Source organism: Sorex fumeus, unplaced genomic scaffold, assembly GCF_029834395.1.
Source record: "Sorex fumeus unplaced genomic scaffold, SorFum_2.1 ptg000047l, whole genome shotgun sequence".
Lineage (NCBI taxonomy): Eukaryota > Metazoa > Chordata > Mammalia > Eulipotyphla > Soricidae > Sorex > Sorex fumeus.
Window position 1 is genome coordinate 42,300,329 of NW_026606104.1, and position 23,874 is coordinate 42,324,202.

A 23,874-nucleotide genomic window follows, 5' to 3' on the forward strand; every position below is an offset into this window, starting at 1 on the left:
CCCACCCTCTGAACTTCATTAAATTTACCTGTATAACAGGAGAGAAGCTTCCTCTCACCACCAACGGCTTTGCTGTGAGGCTGACAGGAAATTGGTTGTCTAAGCAGCTTACAAGTTCCTGCCACATGGTCAGTGCTGGCACCTCTCTTGGATTCCCCAGTTACAGAAAAGGAAAACGAGGTTTAGTCGATTCTCGGGTTCTTCCAAATGTTAGAACAACCATCATAAGGCTACTGAGCAAGCACATGTCAAAGCTGAATTTCTTTTTTTTTAAATTTTTATTAGTGAACCACCATGAGGTACAGTTGTAGACTTACAATTTTTTGTGCTTGTACCCATCCCTCCACCAGTGCCCATTCTTCACCACCACTGATCCCAGTATCCTTCCCACCCTCCAAAGCTGAATTTCTCTTATTCAAGAGGAAACTGGGGATGATGAAGCCAGTTTAGAGAATAAATACCCAACCCCCATAGTCAAGGGAACACTGAGAATGTTGGAACACGATTGCTATCCAGATTCCAGTAGGACATGACCTGACATCTCTGTGATTTCTACTGGTCAAGAAACCAAGAAGTTTCAGTTCCACTGTGGCTCAAAGGCCAATCGAACTAGAGACACAGTGACAGGTGGAACTGTGTTGACAACATGCAGCAGGTTGGAAAACGGGCCCACTGCTTCACAGCTGCCATTTTGTCTGCATGGTAACAGGTTTTTATAAATAAAGAACAGGGAAGCACACTTTTTTTCAGAATGGCAGGTTACAGTTGACTGGAGAGCACCAGAATGAACAAATCTCCTCATAGGCTGACTTCCTGAGTCACGCTTCCGGTGTGAGTACAAATAGAAATTCCTGACTACGTTTTCCATTCTCTTGCACAAGATTAGGGGAAATTTTTTATATTTTCAACCATTTCTGGTTTCTAATATTGAATTCAACTCCTAATTTTTTGGGGCTGTCTTCAACATTTGTATCAATGGGGAACAAAAATACTTGTATTTTATCTGTTTTATACAAATTGGCATCTTAGTTCCCAGATTTAAAAAATGTTTGGACCCGAACACAAAGGAAATCACTGGGTGCTTGTTAGATGCTGCCTGAGAAAGGCAGAGCTCACGCCTCTCCTCACTCTGCCTCACTCCCAAGGCCTGGAGGCTTTCCTTGAACCAGATCGAGTGTTGATTAGATGAAAAGGAGAAGGATTCGCCTTCCAAATGGTGTACTTCTGAGTAAGAATTCCAGATCTTTTTGCCCTGGGAAGCTCTAGTCCAGCCACCATGTTAAGTGGACGATAAGAAGTGGAAGACCCAATGATCTAGAGACCCATTATAAATATCTTGGAAGAGAGAGTAAAAAAAACATGCCATAGCCATACTGCTGGACCCCCTGCCAAGGTGTTTCATTCAGGGCAGCTCGGAGGGAGGCAAGTGAGTTTCCCTCCCTGCCCCAATGGAGCCAGCCCCAGCAGCTGAAAACCTCCAGAACTCAACCGCTGCCATGCTCACGGCCACTCTCCACAAGCTCAGGCCGAGTCTTACCATGAGTTAACCTGATCCTGGACCTCATGGCTGCATCTCATACCTCACACGCCTAATATTCCAAGAGTAGCGCATAACATTTGATGGGTTTTAAAACAAAAGACAACCAGTCTTAGAGGGAAATACATCTTTACAGATATATATATGTAACCCATCATATATATACACATATGTATACATATATATAAAAGCACACAAGGCTCAACCTTTAACAACATGTTATAGCAGGGCTTAATCTTAATGGACCCTAAGTGAAATACAACATTATTCACACGCTTTCCTCTAAGGAAACTTTTTTTTCTTTTTGGATCACACCCAGTGATGCTTAGAGGTTACTCCTGGCTCTGCATTCAGAAATTACTTCTGGCGGTGCGTGCAGGACCATATGGGATGTCGGGGATTGAACCCAGGTTGGCCGTGTGCAAGGCAAATGCCCTACCTGCTGTACTATCACTCCGACCCTCTAAGGAAACTTTTTGGGATCATTTTCAGCAGTTTATTCATAACAAACAATACAAAATAAATTAATTTTGATTCTACTTTGGGGCAGGGGTTGAGGTTTGGTATGGAAACATCTGAAATATGGTGGTGGGAAAGTGTGATAGTGGTGGGATTGGTGTTCAAATATTAAATGTAATCAAATATTGTGAACTACTTTATAAAAATTAAATTAAAAAATTGTTAAAAGAAAAAAACAGGAAGTCCCAGGCCTGACAGAGAAGGAGAGGTCAGATCCGGTTTCGTGACTTCCACCCCAGTGTGGCTCCCCCACCCTGCCTTGCTAAGGTGCAGCTGTGTGATTCCCTTTAGCTGAATCTGGATTAAAATATATGAGAGTTCACCCAGGTTTGGGGAAACTGTGCTCCAGCAGGTGAGAGCTGAGACACCCACAGCCTCTCGCCCCTCTGCCTTTGCTACCTGTGTGGTGTGACACTGACCAGCTCAGAGCCAGAGGAGCCAAGGCCACCCACCTCCAGGCAGCACAAACAGGTTTCCCTGAGACCACCGCCTGGAGTCCTGGGGGTCTTCTCTCTTTCTGAAGAGAGATGAGGGTGCAGCAGGAAGATGCCAAGGCAAGAGAGGAAACCCAAGGCCCGGTCCTAACAGCCCAGGTGGGTGGTTTGATGCCCCTGTGTCGCAGGGAAGGGCAGAAGAAACAATCGTGCCTGCTCTGTGTTGAGTCCTGGACACTGTTGATCCCATCTTCTCCCTGCATGCCTTTAAGGAAGAAGCAGTATCTGTGCTCTGCAAATGGAAGAAGTCCAGAGAGGTTAAGTAATTTTCCCAGCAACTCACAGCTTGTTGAGACTACTCGAGCTCTGTTTGCTTTATTTATTTATTTTTATGTAGGAGTACTGCTACTTATTCAGCCACTGATTAGGCTGATTGAATTGGGCATAAACTCTACCTTACTTTTTTTTTCCATTTTTTTATAATTTTATTTATTGAATCACCATGAGAGCAGTTACAAAGCTTTCGGGTTTAAGTCTCAGTCATACAATGAAACACCTATACCTTCACCAGTGCCCATTCTCCACTACCAAAACCCCCAGTATACCCCCATCCCACACCCTCCCCCTACCTGTGGGGCAGATGATTTCCACATTACTCTCTCTCTACTTTGATTACATTCAATATTTTGACACCAGACCCATCATTATTATTTGGGATTTTACCCCAACACTCAGATCTGCTGAAAAGGCAATAATGGAAAATTTGTTTTCTATTGCCAGTTATGAATAACATATGATGTCACGTGGCTGCAGTAGCAACCGCGCGATTTTCAAATTCTGAAATTTTAACAATTAAATCTGGAGGAATTTCTGCCAAAACCTGCTGGGTTTCGAGATTTGTTTCTGAATCTCTGGGATCATGGCCGTTAAGCAGTTCGATCAGGAACCAGAGAGACCATGCCTCCAATTATATAGCTGAGCGGGAAGTGGTTTGTGGGTGTGTTTCCCACATACTTAACTTTTGGCCATTTACTTTCTTGGTAAACTTTGCCCCAAGTTTTTGGGGTCTGGCCAAAGGCACAGCAGCAATTTTGGGGTATATGGAAGTCTGAAGGCGCCATCAGGCTGCTGATGCACTCGCCTCACAGGGACAGATTGACCTGCTGGCGGCACCATACCCCCATCGAGCTCTGCTTTAACCACAGTGCTACCTAGTGCCCAGGTTTCTTCTTAGAAGACTAAAAGCTAATTCTTTAAGACTCAGCCTAGAGAAGGAAGGCGGGGGAGGCAGAATCAGGGTTCAGAGGAGGAGCACTTTAGAGCAAACTCAGTAATAACAGTCACATTTTCTCCCTAAGTGCTTTGCTGACATGACATCCAGCACTTCGGCATGCTCAAGCCCCCGATTTTTCCTATCCCAGGCTGCCTCGCCCTACCTTCTGGTCTATGATGACCACAGCAGTGCACAGAGCTCCCAGAACCCCCTATTCTTAGATCCGCCTGAAGGCCTGCTTCAATCACCTCCTCCTCCTCCCAGAAGCCTCCCACACATCACCAGTGCCCAGGCCTTCTCTTCCACTCCCTGTTGTCCTCTCCCTTCTCCACTGTTCCTTGCTCCTCTCTCTGAGCTGCTTGCTTTTGCCGCCTGACCAGAGCCCAGTATAGAATGGGAACTCCTAGTGGCTTTGATGATCCTAAATTGCTCAGCAGAGGCCCTGGGGCCCTTGGCAGAGCCCAGAGATGTATTTTTAGGGTGAGCCTCACTTTCTCCAACCTGCCAAGCTGCCCTGCCTTCTTCACCCAAGCCCCAGGGTGACTGTAAATTGCAGTTCAGACAAGCCCAGGACTTAGATAGAGAATCTGCCCTGCAGGGAAGAAGGTAGGAGAAAGCTTGCATACTAGGGCGTGTGAGCGAGCATGCATCATGCATGCATTCGTGCGCGCGTGCGTGCGTGCGTATGTGTTTAGCCAAGTGTGAGGTGGGTGTGAGTCAGCCAGGGTGCAGAGGAGCGGAAGGGAGAGTGGGAGCAGAATTAGGAGTCACCTAAGCGCCTCACTAACAGGCTCTGCCCTCTCAGCATTTTCTCTATCCATTCAGTCATGCGCTCACCGGCACTTGTCATCCTAGTGCTGGGAAGAAGGATGAATGAGACATGATCACTCAGAACCAGACAGCTGATTTTCCCCAACTTGGCTCCCCTCTCCAGCTTCCCTGATGGCTGGTACTCTCTGCCAGTGGCTCACAGGAACTGGAAATCTAGTTACTGCCACTTTCCTCCAGACTTCAGCAGCTTCATCATGGCTCATGCCCATGGCCTGTCTGACCCAGTAGGACTCCTCTCTTCCCATGTCAGCCACTTCCCTGGGCTCCAGGTGTTGCTGTGAAGACACGGTCAGACTCTGACTGCCTTTGACTGTGACAGGCACACCCCCACACCCACTACCCCCTGCCCTGTTCCCTGAGCCCTGGCAACTCCCAGAGCTGAAATACCCTTCTCTAGGTAGACACAGTTCACTTCCTCACTTCCTTAAGATTGTGTCCCGCCAGCTTTTGTGGGTGGCCCTGATGGTTCTCTTTGAGAGTGCAGCTCCTCCACCCTATAGCATCTAATGCCAAACCACAGGAAGGTCAGGGATAAGGCACACTCTGTAGTACTCAGGGCTGACTCCCAGCTCTGAGCTCAGGGAGCACTCTGGATGGAGCTTGGGAGACCATTATGAGGTGCCAGGGATCAAACTGGGGCTGGATACATCCACACACCGATTTTTTATTTACTTGTTTTGCCTCCTTTTCCCTTTCTGGATGGAATCTGGCAGTTGTGGGATGAGCTCAGGAGTGGCTTGTGAGGGTGACAGACCCTTCACAAACTGCCCCTTCTGCCATTCTGCTATTTCCTGTCAGGCAGCCACAGCGATTTTCTAAATTATACCCTTTCATCCTTGGGGTCATAGGGTCCCTGGGGGTCATTGTCTGGGAAGCCTAGCGATGCTTGTAGGATTCCCACAGGCTTACCCTAAGAAGGGAGAGAGAGAGAGGTGACAGTCTTTCAAAGGAAATCTACCGCTTTCTCTCTATTCACCTCTTCCACCCAGGAATGGTTGGGGACATCCAGTACTGATAAGAGTCAGGGTGAGCTTGGCTCCCTACAGGAAAGGAAAGTCAGTCCCGAGCCAGACTCAGGTTTGTCGTCTTTCTCAGAAAAGAATTTCAGGAGGAGATAAAGAGTGAAGCATAGCAAGTTTACTGGGAAAAAAAGGGAGCTAAGGACAGAGGTAAGAGAAGACATGTGCTCAAGAGAAAACACACAGGGGCTGGAGTGATAGCACGGTGGGTAGGGCATTTGCCTTGCATGCGGCCGACCCAGGTTCAATTCCCAGCATCCCATATGGTCCCCTGAGCACTGCCAGGAGTAATTCCTGAGCTCAGACACAGGAATAACCCCTGTGCATCACCAGTTGTGACGAGAGAGAGAGAGAGAGAGAGAGAGAGAGAGAGAGAGAGAGAGAGCAGAGAAAGCCCCACTACTCATCCCCCAGTGTTCAAGTATGAAAGTACACATCTCTAGAGGGGAGATGCGAGCAACCCGAGCCTGTGGGCACCATGTGCATGTGCTGGTAACACACGAGCCTTGATTAGAGTTCATTGCTAGGGTGGTTGCCAGGGGGGAAGGGCTGGGAGCAGTTGATGGTCTTCTATGAAGATAGTCTAAAGAAGATGGTCTTCTTTCCTGCCGTTTGTTCTTGCGGGAGAACCTCTCAGTAGGGGGCCCAGACTTTTCTGAGTCGGTGCTGGCATCAGTTAAAGGTCTTATCAGGCCTTAGTTCCCATGAGTCTAAGGGTCTAAGTTGGTTTTGTTATGTCCCAGGAATTCATTGCCAGAGTGCTCCCCTAACTCCTTGCCTGCCTGCTTCTCTAGGTCACTGGTCTCCTAGATAAGGTAGCCTCCCCCGCTCCACTTCCAGGCCTTGGGTCTCCTCCTGTCACTCTGTAATTGCTAACACTTGGTTGTTCTTTAAGGCTGAGCTGGGGTGTATAGGATTCATCTTCAGAGAGAAAGACGGTGCATGGTTAAAGGGACTCCCTGACTCAACTGCCTGGTGAAGGAGTGGCAATCTAAGCAAGTTACTTCTGTTCCCTGGGTCTCTGTTTGCTCGTTTGTAAAGTGGGTTGGAAATAACCATAGAACAGAAGGTTTTGGGCTGGAGTACAGTGGGTAAGGTGCTTGCCTTTCATATGGCAAATCTGGGTTTGATCCCCGGCACTCCATATGTTCCCCTGAGCCCACCAGGAGTGATCCCTGAGCACAGAGCCAGGAGTAAACCCTGAGCACAGCTGAGTGTAGCCCAAAAAACAAGAACAAAGAAAAGGTCACAAATAAGTCCTTTTGTTCCACTCATGGGAGCCTAGGGGGGGCGGGGGCTGCAACTTGGGGGGAAGGGGATGAACCACACCTAGCAGTGCTCAGGGTTTACTCCTGGCTCTGTGCTTAGGGATCACTCATGGGACCGTATATAGTATCGGGGGATCAAACTTCAGTTGGCCGCATGCAAGGCAAATGCCTTTTCCTTACTTTTTCCAGCCATCCACATCTTTTTTTTTTCTAGTGTTGAGAGAAAAAAAAAATCATCCTCACTAACAACCAACATTGAACAAAAGGATGTTATTCAAAGACCTGGTTCTATTAAATATTGTTCAGCTTAAAGTCAGCTTCCAATTCCATTAGCTTCAAGTATGACTTACATATCTCAGGCTGGAGCCATAGTACAGTGGGTAGGGTGTTTGTCTTGCACATGGCCAGCCCAGGTTCAATCCCCGACATCCCATATGGTCCCCCAGCACTGCCAGGAGTGATTCCTGAGTGCAGAGCCAGGAATAACCCCTGAAAATCTTTAGGTGTGATCAAAAAATAAATATAAAAGACAATTATCTCCTTGACACCTCCACAGGAAGTAGTGGCCAATGAATGTGGAGTTCCACCAGGCAGAATTAAAGGTGAAGTGAATGAGAGTTCCTCCTGTTCTTCAGTGTTGTATCCCCAGGGCCTGCCACAAGGCCTGACCCACTCTGAGTTCTCAATCTATGTTTCTTGGGAGAATGAATGAGTTTAGGGAACAAGGGTTGAGGTAGAGGCATTTTAACTGAGAAAAGGGCCCTCACCCAACCTGAGGAGTGTCAGGAAGGCATTTTTTGTTGTTTGTTTGAGGACCACACCTAGTGATATTCAGAGGTTACTCCTGGCTCTGCACTCAAGAATTATTCCTAACAGTGCTGAGGAATTCTGGGGATGGATTCTGGGTTGACTGCGTGCAAGGAAAATGCCCACCCTACTCACTAGCCTGTCATTTGGACTCCTAGTCAGGGAGACTTCTGCTGATTTCTGTATGATGAGGGAAGAGGTGGAAGGGCAGAGGAGATCTTCAGATAGTAACAGCCACCATAGGCACGAAGAGTTCTCCACCTCCTCTCCTTACATGGTGCCTGTGGGGAGTGTCAGCTAAATCCTTAGTGATGGTTCCTAATAGACAGAGGACACTGGCCATTTTGAGGACACTCTTAGGTGAGTTGTGCCCCACCCTCAGACTGGCTGGTCCTGGAAGGCAAAGCATTCATGTTGTAGCCCTCACCTCACATGAGCACCCCCTGAGCCCAGGGGAGTGAAGACAGGTGGGGTTGCCAACTGGGGGACCCCCCCCAAGAGCCAGGTCTGGATTTAACTATCTCCTGGCAGACTCATTACCCTGATCTAGAGAAGAAGAGACAGAAGTCCCCGTCACTGGTCAGTGTCAACTCCAGCTTGGTCAGCTCCTTGAGGAGGTCAACTCCTCATCACACTGGGGCTCCCCCAACTAGCTCTACCATTTCTCAGTGGGTGACATCACCCAAGACAGGGGAACCTCTCAATAGATGAATGGAAAGCAAGTTGCACCCCAGCAAGCACTTCCACAGCTTGGAACAAGACTGAAGACTGGCTGCAGAGCCCTGGCAGAGGAGGGGGGGCACCTGAGTACCAGGCGCCAGGAGTGGGTGTGAAAGACTGTGGTGAGATTGGCTGGGTAGGGCACTGGAAGAAAAGGGAACTAATGTTGAAAATAGTGGGAAACACCTTAGCCAATGCCAGCCCAGCTATCCCGTATGTTTCCCGCCTGCTCATTTGTAGATTTCCAAGTTGCCCGGCTGAGGCTGAGGCGGTCTGAGAAAGTTTTAAGGTTTAGGGTGAAGCTGGGGACCCCTGAGGAAGGTCCAAGGATTAGGGTCCAGAGCTCCAAGGATCAGGACCCCTGACACCACCCCCCGCTCCCTGGCTCTGAGACACTTTCCTCATCTCTAAAGTTCGGTGAAGCTGTCACAGCTCCTGGTGGCCAACTGTGAGGTGGGCCCCTGCCAGTTGCCATCATTAATTAGCAATAGCGGAAACTGGTTTGGAAGGGGTTAAGTAAACACCCCGCCTCCTGGCCCGGAGCGAATCAGAGCGGCGTGGGCGGAGCCAGGCTGCAGCTCCCAGAAAGTGATCTGGAAGCGCCAGAGGCTGCGTGCAGAGGGAACCCAGAAGATACCAGCCCGCCCTGGGGGGTCCTGGGGCTGGATCCGTGGCCCTTGCACCCTGACAGCTCCAAGTCAGAGGGCCAGCTGCGGGGGTGACCAGGGAGGAGGAGTCCAGCTGCCTGGACTCGCGACAGGTTGGGAAAGGACCAGGACCCACCGCCCTCCTGGACCCCACACAAGGGGCACTGGCTGTGACCAGGCCGTGGCCTCGGAGGACCCTACTAGTCCACTAGGGACATAGGGGCTAATTTTAGCTCCAGTCACAGGGCGTCTAGCCAGGAGTTCTGCCAGCAGGCATTGGGTGGCCCAAGGCTGCTTGGGAGCTGCTCAGGCAGGGGGAAATTTGGGGAGGCCAGACCAACGTCTATCCAGCGTGGAACCCTTCCAAGCCACCTTCTGCAGGCACCCCAGTGAGCCCCCCAGCACCTGGCGGATGGCCCTCCCCTGCACTGAGGGTAAGGTCAGGGGGTGCTGCCAGGCAGGCAGAGAATGCAGTCTTATGGTCTGACAGGGGAGGCGGCAGCCTGAGAAGAGCTGGGGCCAAAGGTCCTGAGTGTGACAAGCCAAGGCCAGCGGTCTGGGTGCACCCGGCCCCTTCATGCTCAGCTGTGACCCACTGCTGGACTGACACTGAAACCTGTTCTCTAGACCCCCCTGCTTCTCCCCGCAGTGCCATGGGGGTACTGAACTAGAAGTTTGCTGCCAGGCCCCTGTGGCCCACTCTGGCCACAGCACAGCCCTGTGGGGTTGGCCACATGCGCTGGCGGAGAACAAAGTCCCTCTGGCTGGTGCTGTCTGTCTCCTGGTTCATCGTCCTCCTGGGAGTCTTCCCCCTCCTCCGCCTGGCGGTGCCTGGTGGGCCACGGCCGGGGCCCCCTGCAGGCTGGCCCCGAAGGCTGGACACAGCTCTCCTGCAGGCTTTCTCCTCTCCCAGGGAGTCTCTGGAAGATGCGCCCAGACATCCTCCCACACCCCATCGTGACAGCTGCGATTGGGCAACCTGCTTCGACACTTCCAAGTGCAGGGGTGGTGGCCTCAAGGTGCATGTGCTCCCCTCAGCTGGCCCCATCTCTGAGACTGATCGCAGGATCCTGGCCTCTGTTGAGGGCTCCAGCTACTTCACAGGGAGCCCGGCTGAGGCCTGCCTGCACCTCCTCCTCAGCTCGGGGGCGTGTGCTGCAGAGACCGATCCAGTGCCGGCACAATGGAATGGGGGCAGGAACCGCCTGGTCCTCAGACTGCACCCAGATCCCTGCCCCCCGACCCTCCAGCTGGGACAGGCGATGGTGGCCCAGGTCAGCCCCGCAATGGACACCTTCCGGCCCGGCTTTGATGTGGCCCTCCCACTCCTACCTGAAGCCCACCCGCTGCGTGGTGGGGCTCCTGGCCAGTTGCGGCAGCACAGCCCCCATCCCGGGCTGGCTTTGCTGGCCCTGGCAGAGGAGGGAGGCAGGTGGCACCCTGCAGGCACCAACTCCTCTGCCTGCCCCTGGAAAGGGCATTGTCAGCAGGACCCTGGATCAGAGCAGTAAGTGGATGCTTCCTCCGGGGGGGGGGCCAGGAGGGAAGGGTCTGGGAGGGGAGAAAGCCAGGCCAGGTGGACACAGGTTACAGCCGAGGAGTCAGGTTGGACAGCAGAGAGCATAACAGAAAGTACGAGATGATTCGCCTCAAGGGGTAACCAAGGCCGTCTTTGGCGGTCTCCCTGGGGGACCTTGAGAAACAGGAATCATGACTCACTCTTACTCTGCTCCTCTGATTCCAATCCCTCCTTCCCTAACTTCGTAACTAGACCTCCTAGAGTGCCTGCTCTGTGCTATGTACTTTTGTAAATAATCACTAACAGAATAATACTAATGACTCACATGTAAGCGCCTGTGTGCTGGGCGCTGAAGCCCAAAGCTCAAAGAGATTCAGTGACTTGTCTGAGGCCACCTAGTCAGTATTTGAATTGCCTGCAGCAGGTGAGTTCTTTGAGTCTGAAGCGAGAGTGTACAGTCCAACCCATCAAATACCTCAGAGAGAGGTGGGTCACAGGTCACAGAGAGAAGCTGTTCTGTGTCTGCATGGAGAGGTGTGGGGGGGGCTCTCAAGGAAGCAAAGGAAGCAGCCTTTGGTCACAGTCACTAGGTCAGATCTGGGGAAGGGTCCCAGTAAGATTCCCATGGGGTAGGGGAGGGTTCTGAATCTTACAAGAGAGGGATCTGGCACCTATAGCGGTCTCTGAGAAGCTTCTCACTTAACACCTTCAGGTGATAAAGCATATCCCTTCTGAGCACCCCAAATCCTCTGCACCCCCAGGAGGCCAGTAGTATCTCAAGGAGTCTCCTGTTTGAGCAGGCGAGAAGGAAAGTCCTTTGGACGTTGTCCAGGCTGCTTCACATCCCCCAGACAGTTCTTTCTCCATCTCTTGGCTGACCTAAGTTGGAAGCTGCCACTCTGGAATCTCGTCTGACTCCTGCCCTCCCTCGGGCATCTCCCTTTGCTTTGCTAGAACAACCCAGGCTATTCTGAGCTCCCTCCCAGGAGCCCTCTTCAGGGCCCTGCTCCATTTTTGCCTCTACTTGGGCCTTCTGCGGCTTCCCTCGGCTCCAGGGCACCTGTGGGAATGGAATCCTCTCCTTCCAGAAGGCAGATGGTCTCCAGGCGGCCACAAGCAACTGTTGTTACCTAAAAAGCGCTGTGCACATTTTAGCAGTCATCTGAAAAACTGGGGATTCCCCTCAGACACCTCAGAACTCACCTTTGGTGACGCAGTCACCATGCCTTGGTTCACTTTTCTGTTGTTGGTGTCTTTGTTTTTTTATTTTGCTTTTGGGCCACACTGGCAGTGCTCAGAGCTTATCCTGGATCTACGCTCAGGAATCACTCCTAGCGGTGTGCTGCTTGGTATTGAATCCAGGTTGCAAGGCAAGCGCTTTAACCCAGTCCCCTGTTGTTTTATTTGGAGGGGGTTACACATGGCGGTTCTTGGGGGTCTCTGCAGTTCCAAATAATATTGAACCTGGACTTCCCACATGCAAGCATATGCTCTAACCCTTTGGACCACCTCTTTGCCCTCCTGCTCACTTTTCTGATAAAAAAAAAATCTTAGCTATTCTTGCTTCCAATAAGTTTTTTCAGTTGGCATCAGTTATAGCCAAATACAGTTGGTTATGGGCAAACTGAGAAGCTATTTCAGACTGAACTTCCCGGAGAAGCTGAAAACTGGGGAGCAGCACACACTAGGTAGGGATTCACTGTGTGTCTAGTCTCAGAATGGCCCAGAAATGGGCAAGGTTTTCTAGTCTATATATCGCACTTTCTGGGGTACATTTTCAATATATTTTTTTCCCAGCTCTGAAACTTGACAGCCTCTCACTGTCCCGTGAGCTTCAAGAAGTTCTGATCTTGGACTCTGCTCATCACAGGTTCCCGGATTTACCAGCACTGAGGGAATTTGAGCCTCGGTTTCCCTGAAGTGCCAGGTTGCTTCCTGAAGCTAGCCAGAATAGGAATGGAGCAGGAGAACCAGACCCAAGGTGGCCTGAATAAACAAGGGCTGGCCAGAGGAAGGGGTGATTCACAGTCCCCACCTCTGCTCCACATTCATTCCGCTGGCCAGAGTAGGGAATGGGCCAAGCCACCTCCGGGGGGGAGAGCCCTGGGCCTGGTGCTCTGCAGTGACTTCCATAAGGCAGGGCTCAGTCTTCTAAGGGTCCTGCAGAGAAGGACCCCCATTTCAGAAAATAGGAAGCTGAGGCTCAGAGGGTGGAGGGAGCTGGCCCAGCTCCTGATTCACCAGGGCCCCCCACTCTTCTGATCCTGTCTAGGGGGTGGGTAAGGGAGGAGTGGGGCTCAAACCCTGCCCTGCTGGCTCCAAAGCCCATGTTTTCCCACCTTGGTTGAATAGTCTCCTGTTCCTTTGGCATAAGCCTCCACCCATTTAAATAGGTATTTATTTATTTTTATGAATGGGGAATTCATTCACTGGGTACTCCGTTCCAAAGGTACAAAGGGGTCTACAGTAAAGGCTCCCTCCCCACCCTCCAGCCACCAGAACGTTGCCCCAGCTTTTCCTGAGAGACTACACTCATAGGCAGTGGGAGGCTCTGTCTCCCCCATCCCCGCTTTTTCTTGACTTGGCAGGTTTTAAAGTACCCTGGCCTGTCTCCTCTGGGTCCATGACTACGTCTTTTTTGAAAATCAGAAGAAGAAAGTTGCTTTAGGTAGGATGAAATATTTTCATAGGTAATATTACTATGTACCCACTCAAACAAATTGATGAACAGTGGGACGACAAGTGACAATATTAATATGTTTGCTTTTATACCAACAGTTATCAAAAGTGACCATATGTACTACCAAGAGTTTTTACTGGGGAGGGGGTGCCCTGGGCACAGGGAACTTAGCTGTCTATGGCCAGGTCTGGTACAGACCTGGGCCATGGGTGGAACCACACTTACTCCACAATGATCTCAATGTCCCTTCTATTACACACACACACACACACACACACACACACACATACACACACACACTTAGGTGCTTATTTACCTCTGCGAATGGGGGACTCACCCCCTCAGCCAGCTCCATGCTCAGATTTGTGCAGAAACTGACCTTTCAGACGTTCCACTGGTCAGTCGGTCAGTCCTGGATCTGTTCTCTATTGTGCACGGATTAGTCACTCTGGGACTCTGTTTTGTTGTTGTTGTTGTTGTTGTTGTGTTGGAGACACACTGTGTGAAGCAGGGAAAGGCTGTGCAAACTGTCTGTCCAGCTCTTCTTCAGAGATGTGTGTATGTGTTCTCTTAATTTTTAAAAATTTTTTGGGGGGAGGGGTTTTGGGCCACAACTGGTAGTGCTTAGGGTTTATCCTGACTCTGTACTCAGGAACACTCTTGGCAGGGCTGGGGGGACTATCTGGGGTGCTGGGGATCAAGCGTGCCTCCCATCTCCTAGGGCTACTATGAGAATGAAGCGGAGTGATACATGAAAAGCACTGAGAACCATGCTCATTATTACAGCGCTGCACATGGGCTAGGTTTCAGTCCCTTAAAGTTCTTTTGGTTCAATCAGCCTAATCAATGTCTGAGTAAATAGCAATACTCCTACATTAAATTTTAAGAAAAAAAGTTTTTTTGGTGGGCCAGAGCTCTGGCTGTGGCTTCCAATGAGGTGGACGGTGTTGGGTGTAACTGTGGCTTCTTCCAGGTGAAGCCTGGAGAAAGGTGACGAGCTTCTCTGGGACTTAACTTCTTAAACTGTGGGTTATAGCCCCCTTGTGGGCCGTGACCCTCTATGGGGTCACATAGCTTTAATCTTTATGGTCAATTATAAAAAATTGTTTGCTTCATGTACCTATTTTTATACACCTATGTACACAGAGTCAAAATTTTCTTGGGTAAAAAGGGGCTGTGAGTGGAGGTTTGAGCAGCCCGACTTCTCAGACTTTCTCATGGCGTCCCCTCTCACCCCAGAAATGCAACCAGAGGAGCATCAGCAGGACCTCCTCCTTGTGTTTGAGTTTTAATTCATTTCTGATTGTTGCATGTTCAGAAATCTTTGACTGTTGCCAAATTTTCTGTGACTCTCCCGACCACTCACATTCAGTTATGTGATCCCGTGTGGGGTACTACCCACCATTTGAGAAATGAGGGACCAGGAAACGCCTTAGGACAGTTCCTGCAGACTCTAGTTCCAGTGCCCCCCCTACCCTGTCTGTGACCTGGACCAGAGCGTGGATTTCAGAGCCTCAGTCTCCTGCCTGTGCAAGGGGTCGCTTAGAGACTTACTCATCACGCCCAGGCCAGAAGCCATAGCAGAGGAGGATCCTGCCTGGAACCCTTGAGGTTCTAGTCCCCAGTCCCACTCTGAGCAGGCCTGTGAGCCCCGACCCAGCTGGGTGGGTGGTGGGCCCTGACTCCCTGGGTGAGGGTTTCAGGGAGGTGATCTGAGGAGGCTGTGAGTCCAGCCCAGCCCTCACAGGCACAGGGAGGAGCCGGTGGGACAGAGGAGGCTTTCCTGTGGGCAAGGGCCCTCTGGAAGCTGCTGCCTGTGTGGTTCCAGGCTGGGGGCCCAGTCCATCTCAAACAGGGAAACCTTTCATGGGCTCTGAGGCTGGGGGCAGTGCTGGCACTCAAGCTTCCAGGTGAGGCAGCAGGCAATGGGCACAGTGGGAGGGCTAATGTCCAAGCCAGGCCAGCCCAGACATCTCAGGTCCTAAGGCCTCCATTTTGCAAATGAGGAATCTGAGGTCCTGAAAAGGGAAGGGAGAGTTTGCCACAATCCTGGGACTCTGGGGTGCTGCCTCCCTGTGGGGGTGCTGGGAGGTTTGTTTTGGGGGTGTTTTTTGAATCATACCCAGTGGTGTTCCGGGGCTGTTCCTGGCTCTGGGCTCAGGGGACATGTGGTACAGGGGGGTCACACCAGAGTCCCCATAGTCACTTCATACAAGGCAAGTGCTGTACCTGCTGTCATCTTTCCCGACCGAGGCTTCTTTGCATGTGTGTCCATGTATGTGTGTGTCAGTGTGTGTGTGTATATCAGTGTGTGTGTACCCAGTATTGAGCTGTCTGTCAGTGTGTGTTGGGCTGTGCCAGTGTGTATGTTGGTGTGTGTATGTGTGTATCAGTGTGTGTCGTCTGTGTATCAGTTGGTGTGTGTATATCAGTGTGTGTGCGTCTCATTGTGTGTCTGTGTGGGTGTTGGTGTATGTATGTTTCAGTGTGTGTGTATATCAGCATGTGTGTGTTGGGTTGTCAGTGTGTGGGTGTTGGAGTGTGTGTGTGTGTCGCGCTATGTGTCAGTGTGTGGGTGTTGGAGTGTGTGTGTCGTGCTATGTGTCAGTGTGTGGGTGTTGGTGTGTGTATGGGTGTGTCAATGTGTATATAGGTGTGTGTGTTAATATGTGTATATGTGAGTGTATGTGTCGGGGAGTATTAGGGTATGTGTGTTGTTGTGTGGCATTGTCATGAGTGTTGTCAACCTGAGCACACCGTAATGGGGTAGATTGTGAATTTGGGAGTGCTGGTGTGGGCTGGGGAGCCAGGCAGGTGAGGGGCAGCTGTCTCAGATTTCATGTATGTGGGACCCCTTCCTGTTCCTCCTAGGACCCACCCTGGGGCTGAGCTGCCCAATGCCACCTTCTGCCTCATTCCTGGCCAACGTCCTGCTGCCTTGCACTTCCTCCACGCCCTGCAGGTATACCCCCACTTGCACATTTCCTGTCCCCTGAGCCACCTCACACAAAAAAGGGGTGCTCTGAGCTCCGGGGAGACAGTAAGCTGTCCCCTCTTCATTCTGGAACTTAACTGTGTCTGTGTTCCCTGCCTCCTCTGCAGAGCCACCTTCTCTCCCCAAAAAGGTCACTTTTCTTTTTGCCCCCATTGCCCCCAACAGCAGAGGCTTCTGACTTGGAATTTGGGGGGCATCGGGCTCTCTAGTGAACCCCCTCCTGCCCCTAGGCTGGCTGCATCCCTGTGCTGCTTAGCCCTGGCTGGGAGCTGCCCTTCTCCGAGGTCATCGACTGGACCAAGGCAGCCATCGTAGCTGATGAGAGACTCTCACTTCAGGTAGCTCAGGTCCTGCCTTGGGGTTGGGGCTGGGCCCATGACATGGTGGGGGGCTGTGGGACCCTGGCCTGGGCTGCTTCAATCTTCATTCCCATCCTCATATATGTACATTGATGGGTATGCCCCTATTCCTTGGTCTCCCTCTGCGGCCCCCAGATCAGATGGAGGCAGATCTCCCTGTGGGTTTCTTTTTTTTTGGGGGGGGGGGTCACATCCGGCGATGCACAGGGGCTACTCCTGGCTCATACACTCAGGAATTACTCCTGGAGGTGCTCAGGGGACCATATGGAATGCTGGGAATCGAACCTGAGTGGGCCGCGTGCAAGGCAAATGCCCTCCCCACTGTGCTATTGCTCCAGCCCCTCCCTGTGGGTTTTGAGAGCAAGCTTAGCCTCTTTCAGCCTCAGTTTTCCCGTTCATACAATGGGATAGTGTATACTAGATGACCTCCATGGAACCAGCTTCATGAATGCTTGAAAATCCAATTGAGGGCCTGGAGAGAAAGATCAAAGGACTAGAGGGCATGCTTTTTATGCTGGAGGCCTGGGTTTGATTCTTGGCACCTCTAGGTGCTGTGAAGTGACTCAGATTGCCAGAAGTGACCCCTGAGCACTGCTATGTATGACCCCTGAATACTGAGACAGGAGTAGCCCTCAGCACTACCAGATGTTGCCCCCAAACAAACATACCCCAATTTAAAGGACAGTCACAGAAAATCCACCATTTGAATACCTTCTTGGGGTGTGGGGTGGGAAAAGTAAACTTCACAGTGGTTTTCCATCTGATGAAATTTATTTTTCCCAGCTCTGGGAAACAAACATCTGTAGGAGTCTCGCTTCCTCCGAGAAGGGAGAACAGCATAGGGAGTTAACTGCTTGCATTTCGAGAGCCTCTAGAATGTGCTAAGCACTTCACTGGCACTCTGATCTTTGCAACCACCCTCCTGGCTGGTCATTTTGCAGATGCAGAACCAGACTCAGAGAGGTTCAGCAACCTGTCCATAGCCACAGTTACCCAGCAGTGTGTTACCCAGCTCTGTGTGACCCTTGAACTCTTGGCTATTGTGCGACTTGGGCTTGGGTCGAGGTGGTGGTGCTGGGGGCTGGGGGTGGGGGGTGTAGTGTTCTGCTAACCCATGTGGAGAACCGCAGGGAGAGGGCTTCTGCTTCCTGGAAAGACCCCAACTCCAGGTTGTCCCCACCCTGACAAAGCACCTTCCCACACACATGCCTTCCCTTTCTTTCTGCTGTCCCCCAGGTCCTGACTGCCCTCCAGGAGATGCTCCCCACCCGGGTCCTCTCACTGCGCCAGCAGACCCAGCTTCTATGGGATGCCTACTTCTCCTCAATCGAGAAGGTCATCTATACCACATTGGAGGTGCGGGCGATTCACCGAGGGGAGCCCGGCCCTTGCCTCATCTCCATCTCCTCTCCATGCCCCGCTCTCAGGGTCCCATCCCTGCTTGGTTTGGAACCTCACTCCCCTTAGAAATGCTTCCTGGCTAACCCCAAGGCATAGCTCTGAGGTCTTGGGCAAGTTCCTTCCCCAGTTTTGGCCTCAGTTTCCCCACTTGTAGAGGGTCAGCAGTGGCAAAGAGATTTCAAAAGATGTGTCACTTCCAGTTGAGGGCAGTGCCCCCTGGGGGCACCATGGGAAGGATTCAGCATCTGGGAGGAATGGTGTGAGCAGATCGGAAAGGGGAGCGTGAGCCCACCATGTGCCTCCTCCGCAGGCCAGCTTCAAGGGCAGCCCTTCTGCATGTGCTCAGCCCAGATCTCTGCAGCCTGTAGGGATAGTGTGGGTTATACTAGGAACTCCCTTTGTCCTCCTCTGGCCTGGCTCCACTGGTTGCTCTCTCATCCACAGATTATTCAGGACCGGATCTTGGGTGCCTCTGCTCACCCCTCATTGCTGTGGAACAGCCCTCCAGGGGCACTCCTGGCCCTACCCATCTTTTCTACAAGCCCCTTGGATTTCCCCTTCTACCACCTACAACAGGGTATGTCCTAGGGAGGGACAACTTGAAGTCACCTCATCCACTCTTCCCCAGTCTGCACCAGCCTCCACCCTAAAGAGCCTCTAAGGCCATCCAGAGTCCCCAGCAACCCTCTTGGCTCCCAGGGTCCGCAGATTTTCATTCTATAGGGGGGTTCTGTTCTCTCCCACCAAATGCTCTGTGTCTCATTCCTCTAGGCACTCGGCCTGCAGGCAGATTCAGTGCCATGATCTGGATGGGGGCTCTAAGCCAGCCCCCCCTGAAGCTCATCCAGGCAGTGGCAGACTCCAAGCACTGTGCCCAGGTCTGTCCCCTTGTCACCTGAGGTCCTTAGATCCAGAGTGGGGATGAAGGATATGGCAGATTTCTTGAAGACTTCTAGCCAGACATTTGGGGGGTGAGGAGTTCAAAAGAAACTTCAAGTGTCCTTGCTCAATGTTCCTTTTATATTTTTATTTTTGGAGGCTCACACCCAGTGGTGCTCAAGGCTTGCTCTTCATTCTGTGCCAAGAATCACTCCTGAAGGGATTCGGAGGACCATGGGGTGCTAGGGATTGAACCCCGGTTAGCTAAGTGCAAGACAAGCACCCTACCCACTGTACTATGGCTTGAACTCCTATTTTTCTTACTCCTATACCTCATCACTATCCTTCCTTCCACGGAAATGATGAAGCTCCCTAAAAAGGAGATGATGCATTTTGGGCTGGAGAGATAGTACAGCGAGTAGGACACTTGCCTTGCATTCGGTACACCTGGGTTCAATCCTCAGAATCCCATTTGGTCTCCCAAGCACCACCCAGGAATAACCCTTGAGTATCACTGGGTGTGTCCAAAAATCAATCAGTCAAACAAACAAACAAAAAATAGATGCACCTTGGGAAGGCATTTTCCCAGATGTCATTTCCTGAACAACTAGTCCTGAACTTGATAAGGATTCTGCCCTTGGGACTCAGAGTCACTAGACATTTCATGGCATAGAGACTGTCAACACTAAGAGAGATTCATGACACAGATGGAGCAGCTCCAAAGATGGGACATTTGAACTGGGCCATGAATGCTAGAAGAGCAGGAGGAAGAGAACACAAATCTTCACAAGAAGCTGGGGGTGGAGCATGGGGGTAGGGTCCAGGTTAGGGACCAGCATAAGAGACTCTCAGGAAGCTACCTTGCTCCCTTCTGGTCCTCCAGAGGCAAGAATAGGGCAGCCTTGGGAAGACCCTGGTTTCAGTTGAGCTCTCGTTCCCCAAGACAGACACTCTCCCTACTTCTCCCACTCACCGCACTTCTACTCCCCCCCCCCCACCCCTTCCTCCTAGATCTTGGTTTTCTGGAGCAGTGAGATGCCACCTCCACTCGAGTGGCCAGAGACAGCTGTGCCCTTGACTGTCATTAATGGACCCAGGAAGGTGAGGGATGAGGAAGGTTGTGGAAGGGGTGGATTCACCTCTGAATGCTGGGAACTTGGGAGTGGACCATAGAGTACTGAGCCTTATGGGTCTGAGATAAAGCTCCACGTCAACCTGGCCTTGAAGAAGTCAGCCAGTGATGTTGGCTGCAGGCCTCCAAGAAGTGCTGCTTTTTCTCTGGGGCACATGACGCCAGGGTGTCTGCTGTGGGAGGCTGGGAGCGAACTGCAGCTCAGTGGAGAGGAAAGGGGGAACCTGGGAGCCTTGAGGTTTCAGCATTGCACTGGACCTGAGGAGCAACCTTGGAGAGCCAGGGTGGGTGTGAGTACCCATAGGCTGTGGATTTGGGGCAAGCTCCACTTTCTCTGGCCCTGCTTATTTAAAACAACGGTTATAAGTATGAACACCCAGGGTTGACAGGAGCATCTAATATAACATCAGACACATCCAAGATGCCCAAACTGGAAGAGGCCTTAGAAAATAACCGCCCCATCTCACCCAAAGGGAAACTGAAGTCCCCAGAAGTAATGGAGTTGCTCAGGTCCCAGCAGGGAACCAGGCTCACTGAGGACCTGGGGAAGGTCTGCACAGCTGAGTGACCCTCCTGGTCTCCCTGCAGGTCAGTGAGCGCTTCCTCCCCTACAGTGCCATCAACACTGATGCCATCCTCAGCCTTGATGCCCACAGCACTCTTTCCACAAGTGAGGTGAGAATTGGGGCCCTGGTCACTCTCAGCAACCTCCTGCTTTTGAAACTGCCCAGAGAATCCACTGTTCTCTGCAGGTGGCGAAGAGAAGCAGCCAGAGGCTTCTTTGCATCTACCTTTTCGGTGACTCCCAGCAGGGAACGTCCAGCTTCCCTCGCCTCTTTCCTGGCCACCCTCTTGCCTTATTTCTGTTTCTCCTCACATCTCATTTAAATACCTTCTCAGGTAGACTTCGCTTTCGGGGTGTGGCAGAGCTTTCCAGAGCGGCTGGTGGGGTTTCTGACCTGGAGCCACTTCTGGAATGAGGCCCGGGGTGGCTGGGACTACACAGCTGAGAAGGCCAACGAATTCTCCATGGTGAGCACCTCAGCTGCCTTCTACCACAGGTACGGATGGGAGCTGCGACACTGAGGGCAGAGGGTCCCACAAAACCCCCTCTTTATATCAGGTGCCAGCGAGGGGGGGATTGGGGGAGAACAAAGTCAGCCTAGAGTCGAGATTTGAGATCCAGGGTCAAGCCCGAGATCAGCCATGGCCCACTTTTGTGATGGACAAGTCTCTTCCCCTCACTCCAGACTCAGTTTCCTCATCTTGAAATGTAATCACCCCACAGAGAGAGTGTGACCATTGATACTAAAATGACACAAAGTACCAGCCCACAGATGGTGGACAAGAGGTACCAGTGGCAGGTTTTTGTTTGGTTGGCTGGAACATCCAGCAGTGTTCAGGGCTTACTCCTCGTTCTACACTCAAAGATCACTCCTGGAAAGCGTGGGGGATCAAATGGAGTGCGAGGAATCAAACCCAGGTCAGCTGCACAAGGCAAGCGCCCTGTCTCTTGCTGCACAGGGGTCCAGACAGTACCCACTATACTATCTCTCTGGCCCAGGAACTGGTGGTGTTTTCAGCAGCAGAGAGTATGGAGGTGTTTGGGTTTGTTAGATTGAGGATGGAGATAAGAAAAGTGTTTATCCTTTACAGATGTGTGGTGGAATGGGGGCCAGGTCTGACCCAGACTTTCCAGAAAATACCTGAATTTTCTTGGAGCAGCCACAGAATTCTGAAGGCCTTTTATGAAATAGGCATAACCCCACTTCAGTCAACTTAATCAATATGGCTGAATAAATAGCAGTACTCCTACATTAAAAAAAGAAATAGGCATAGCCAGGAACCCTTTTGCTTTACTTGGGAAAAAACAGCACATTTTGGTGGAGCTAAGAAGGCCTCTGGTGCTTGCAGGGTGAACCCAGACTCTTCTAAGGGGTGGGGACGTGAGTGAGTTGAGGTCCCTGGCCCTCCATCAGCCTGGCTCAGCCTTCCTGAAGCTTCGGGCTGTCTGGGCTGTCTGGATTCATGATCTTTGAGTCAGCAGATCCCCCTGAGCCCAGCTGAGAACCTAGTGTGGAAGCCAATGTGAGGGAGGGAGAAACCCCAGGCCCCAGCAAGGCACAGGCGCAGAGCAGTGGAGGCGCCTTCGTACCTGAGCCGGGGCTTTCTGAGGCATCTGGGCTCCCAGGAGCAGGGCTTCTGGTTTGGGACTGGGGGTTCACAGGAATGAGGTCAGAAGGGAGGAAAATGAGGCTGAGAAGAACTCCAGTGCAGCCTCTCCCTGTTCTCTCCTTCTGCCCAGGTATTATCACACCCTCTTCACCCACTCCCTGCCCAAGGCACTGAGGACCCTGGCAGACCAGGAACCCTCCTGTATGGACGTCCTAATGAACTTCCTGGTGGCAGAAGCCACCAAGCTGCCCCCTATCAAGGTGCCCTACGGGAGGCAGCTTCCTCCGGAGGCAAGACCTCTAATGGTAAGGAGAGAAGGTACAGGCGGCACAGGTTTGGGACCTGAGGAAGGATTTCCGCACTATTTAATCCAAATCTTTTTTTGTGCCTCGGGGCGGAAGCGGGGGTGTTTGGGACAGAGACACCCTCCAAGGTACTTCTCCTGCCCCTCTTAGGAGCCTGGACTGGAGCCGCTGCCCGACTGCGTCAACCAGGCGGCGGCAGGGTTCGGCCGCATGCCCCTGGTGTCCTCTCGCTTGCGTCTGGAACCAGTGCTCTACAAGGACCCGGTGTCCGTGCTGCGTAAGAAGTATCGCGACCTGGAGAAAACCTAGTAGGAACTGGCCAAGAACCCAACCTTGCCTCCGGGTGATAGCTGCACCGGTCTGAGGGTGGGACGCCAATCAGGGCAGCCAGTTGACCAACACGCTACATCCCTATTGGTCCATCACACAGGACGGGGCGGAGCCTTGGTCCTTTTAGCATCTCTGCAGCTAGTAGGTTTGGAGGCGCAACCCGAACCTGTTCCTCCTACCTGGAGGGGTCTTTGCTTCCTTGTGGAGCTGATTTCTACTTGCCTTTCATAAAGTCCCTCTTCCAGGGACTTTATGACTTCACCCCCGCCTCGGATGGGCTTGTCGGCACCATTCTGCTGCCCTGCAGCGTCCAACCCAAGCACTGACCTAGGTAGACGGGAGGTCAGGGTCGGGTGGGCTCTCTGGCCCGACAGGTGCTTCACAAGTATCATTAGCTGCGTGCGTGGCCCTATACTGACAGCGGCAAGAGTGTGGACAGGGTGTGCAGAGACAAAAATGCCCTACACCCAGGACGGGAAGTCAGTTGCCTGCAGACACCCTGACTTACCAGGTGCATTCGTGTGCCCCAGTGTGACGGAACAGGGAGTCACTGGGAAGCCAATCTCACGGCTTGGTTTGCAACTGGTGACTAGGATGGGAGCCTAAGGGTCCACCACAGACCCTGGGTTCAGGCTCAATCACGACTCTTCATTTCCACCCTGGACCACTAGAGGTCAGCGCAATACCGCATTCTCACCCCCCACCCGGAAGGGGAATGGAATCCCAAACACTGGTAAGGATCTAAGGGCAGGCTGGAGAGTTGGTGCGTGCTGCCCTAAGGTCTGGAAACCAGAGGCCGGTGAGAGCATTTAAATGCTCTACTCTACTTCTACCCATGTGGGACTAAGAAGACACCAATTCTAGGTGAGCTGGCAGGAAGAAGGGTTGTCCTGAGCCACCTGGTAACAAGTGGAGTAAGGCAGAGGGGACGCTGTGCTCACCCCGGTTCAACTACCTGGAATTGGATTATCACTTCCCAAATAAAGCTTGTGTCCTTGCCCCTTTGTGTCCAAGTTATAAATACCCTAACAGCAGCTGGAGGGG

The 23,874-nt window shown here is 51.9% G+C and overlaps 1 protein-coding gene across 2 annotated transcripts; it reads left to right on the plus strand.

Annotated features, from left to right (window-relative positions):
* Positions 1–9,696: 9,696 nt before the first annotated feature.
* On the plus strand, positions 9,697–23,824 carry EXTL1 (exostosin like glycosyltransferase 1). 2 transcript variants are annotated; one of them, XM_056123179.1, is made up of 11 exons: positions 9,697–10,562; positions 16,126–16,216; positions 16,480–16,587; positions 17,845–17,964; positions 18,454–18,586; positions 18,781–18,887; positions 19,900–19,989; positions 20,609–20,695; positions 20,921–21,081; positions 22,326–22,500; positions 22,651–23,824. In XM_056123179.1, exons 1-11 carry the CDS (start codon positions 9,790–9,792, stop codon positions 22,807–22,809), a joined length of 2,004 nt encoding a protein of 667 aa, XP_055979154.1. In that variant the 5' UTR covers positions 9,697–9,789; the 3' UTR covers positions 22,810–23,824. The 2 variants fall into 2 exon arrangements, with proteins under 2 accessions (XP_055979154.1, XP_055979155.1); XM_056123180.1 differs by lacking the exon at positions 19,900–19,989.
* The last annotated feature ends 50 nt before the right edge of the window (positions 23,825–23,874 follow it).

Bases quoted from the DNA above. Each gene is read 5' to 3' on its own strand.
- EXTL1 (XM_056123179.1), top strand. From the start codon at position 9,790: ATGCGCTGGCGGAGAACAAAGTCCCTCTGGCTGGTGCTGTCTGTCTCC. The intron at 16,217-16,479 runs GTATACCCCCAC...TCCTGCCCCTAG, and splicing joins ACTTCCTCCACGCCCTGCAG to GCTGGCTGCATCCCTGTGCT. The intron at 18,888-19,899 runs GTCTGTCCCCTT...CCTTCCTCCTAG, and splicing joins ACTCCAAGCACTGTGCCCAG to ATCTTGGTTTTCTGGAGCAG.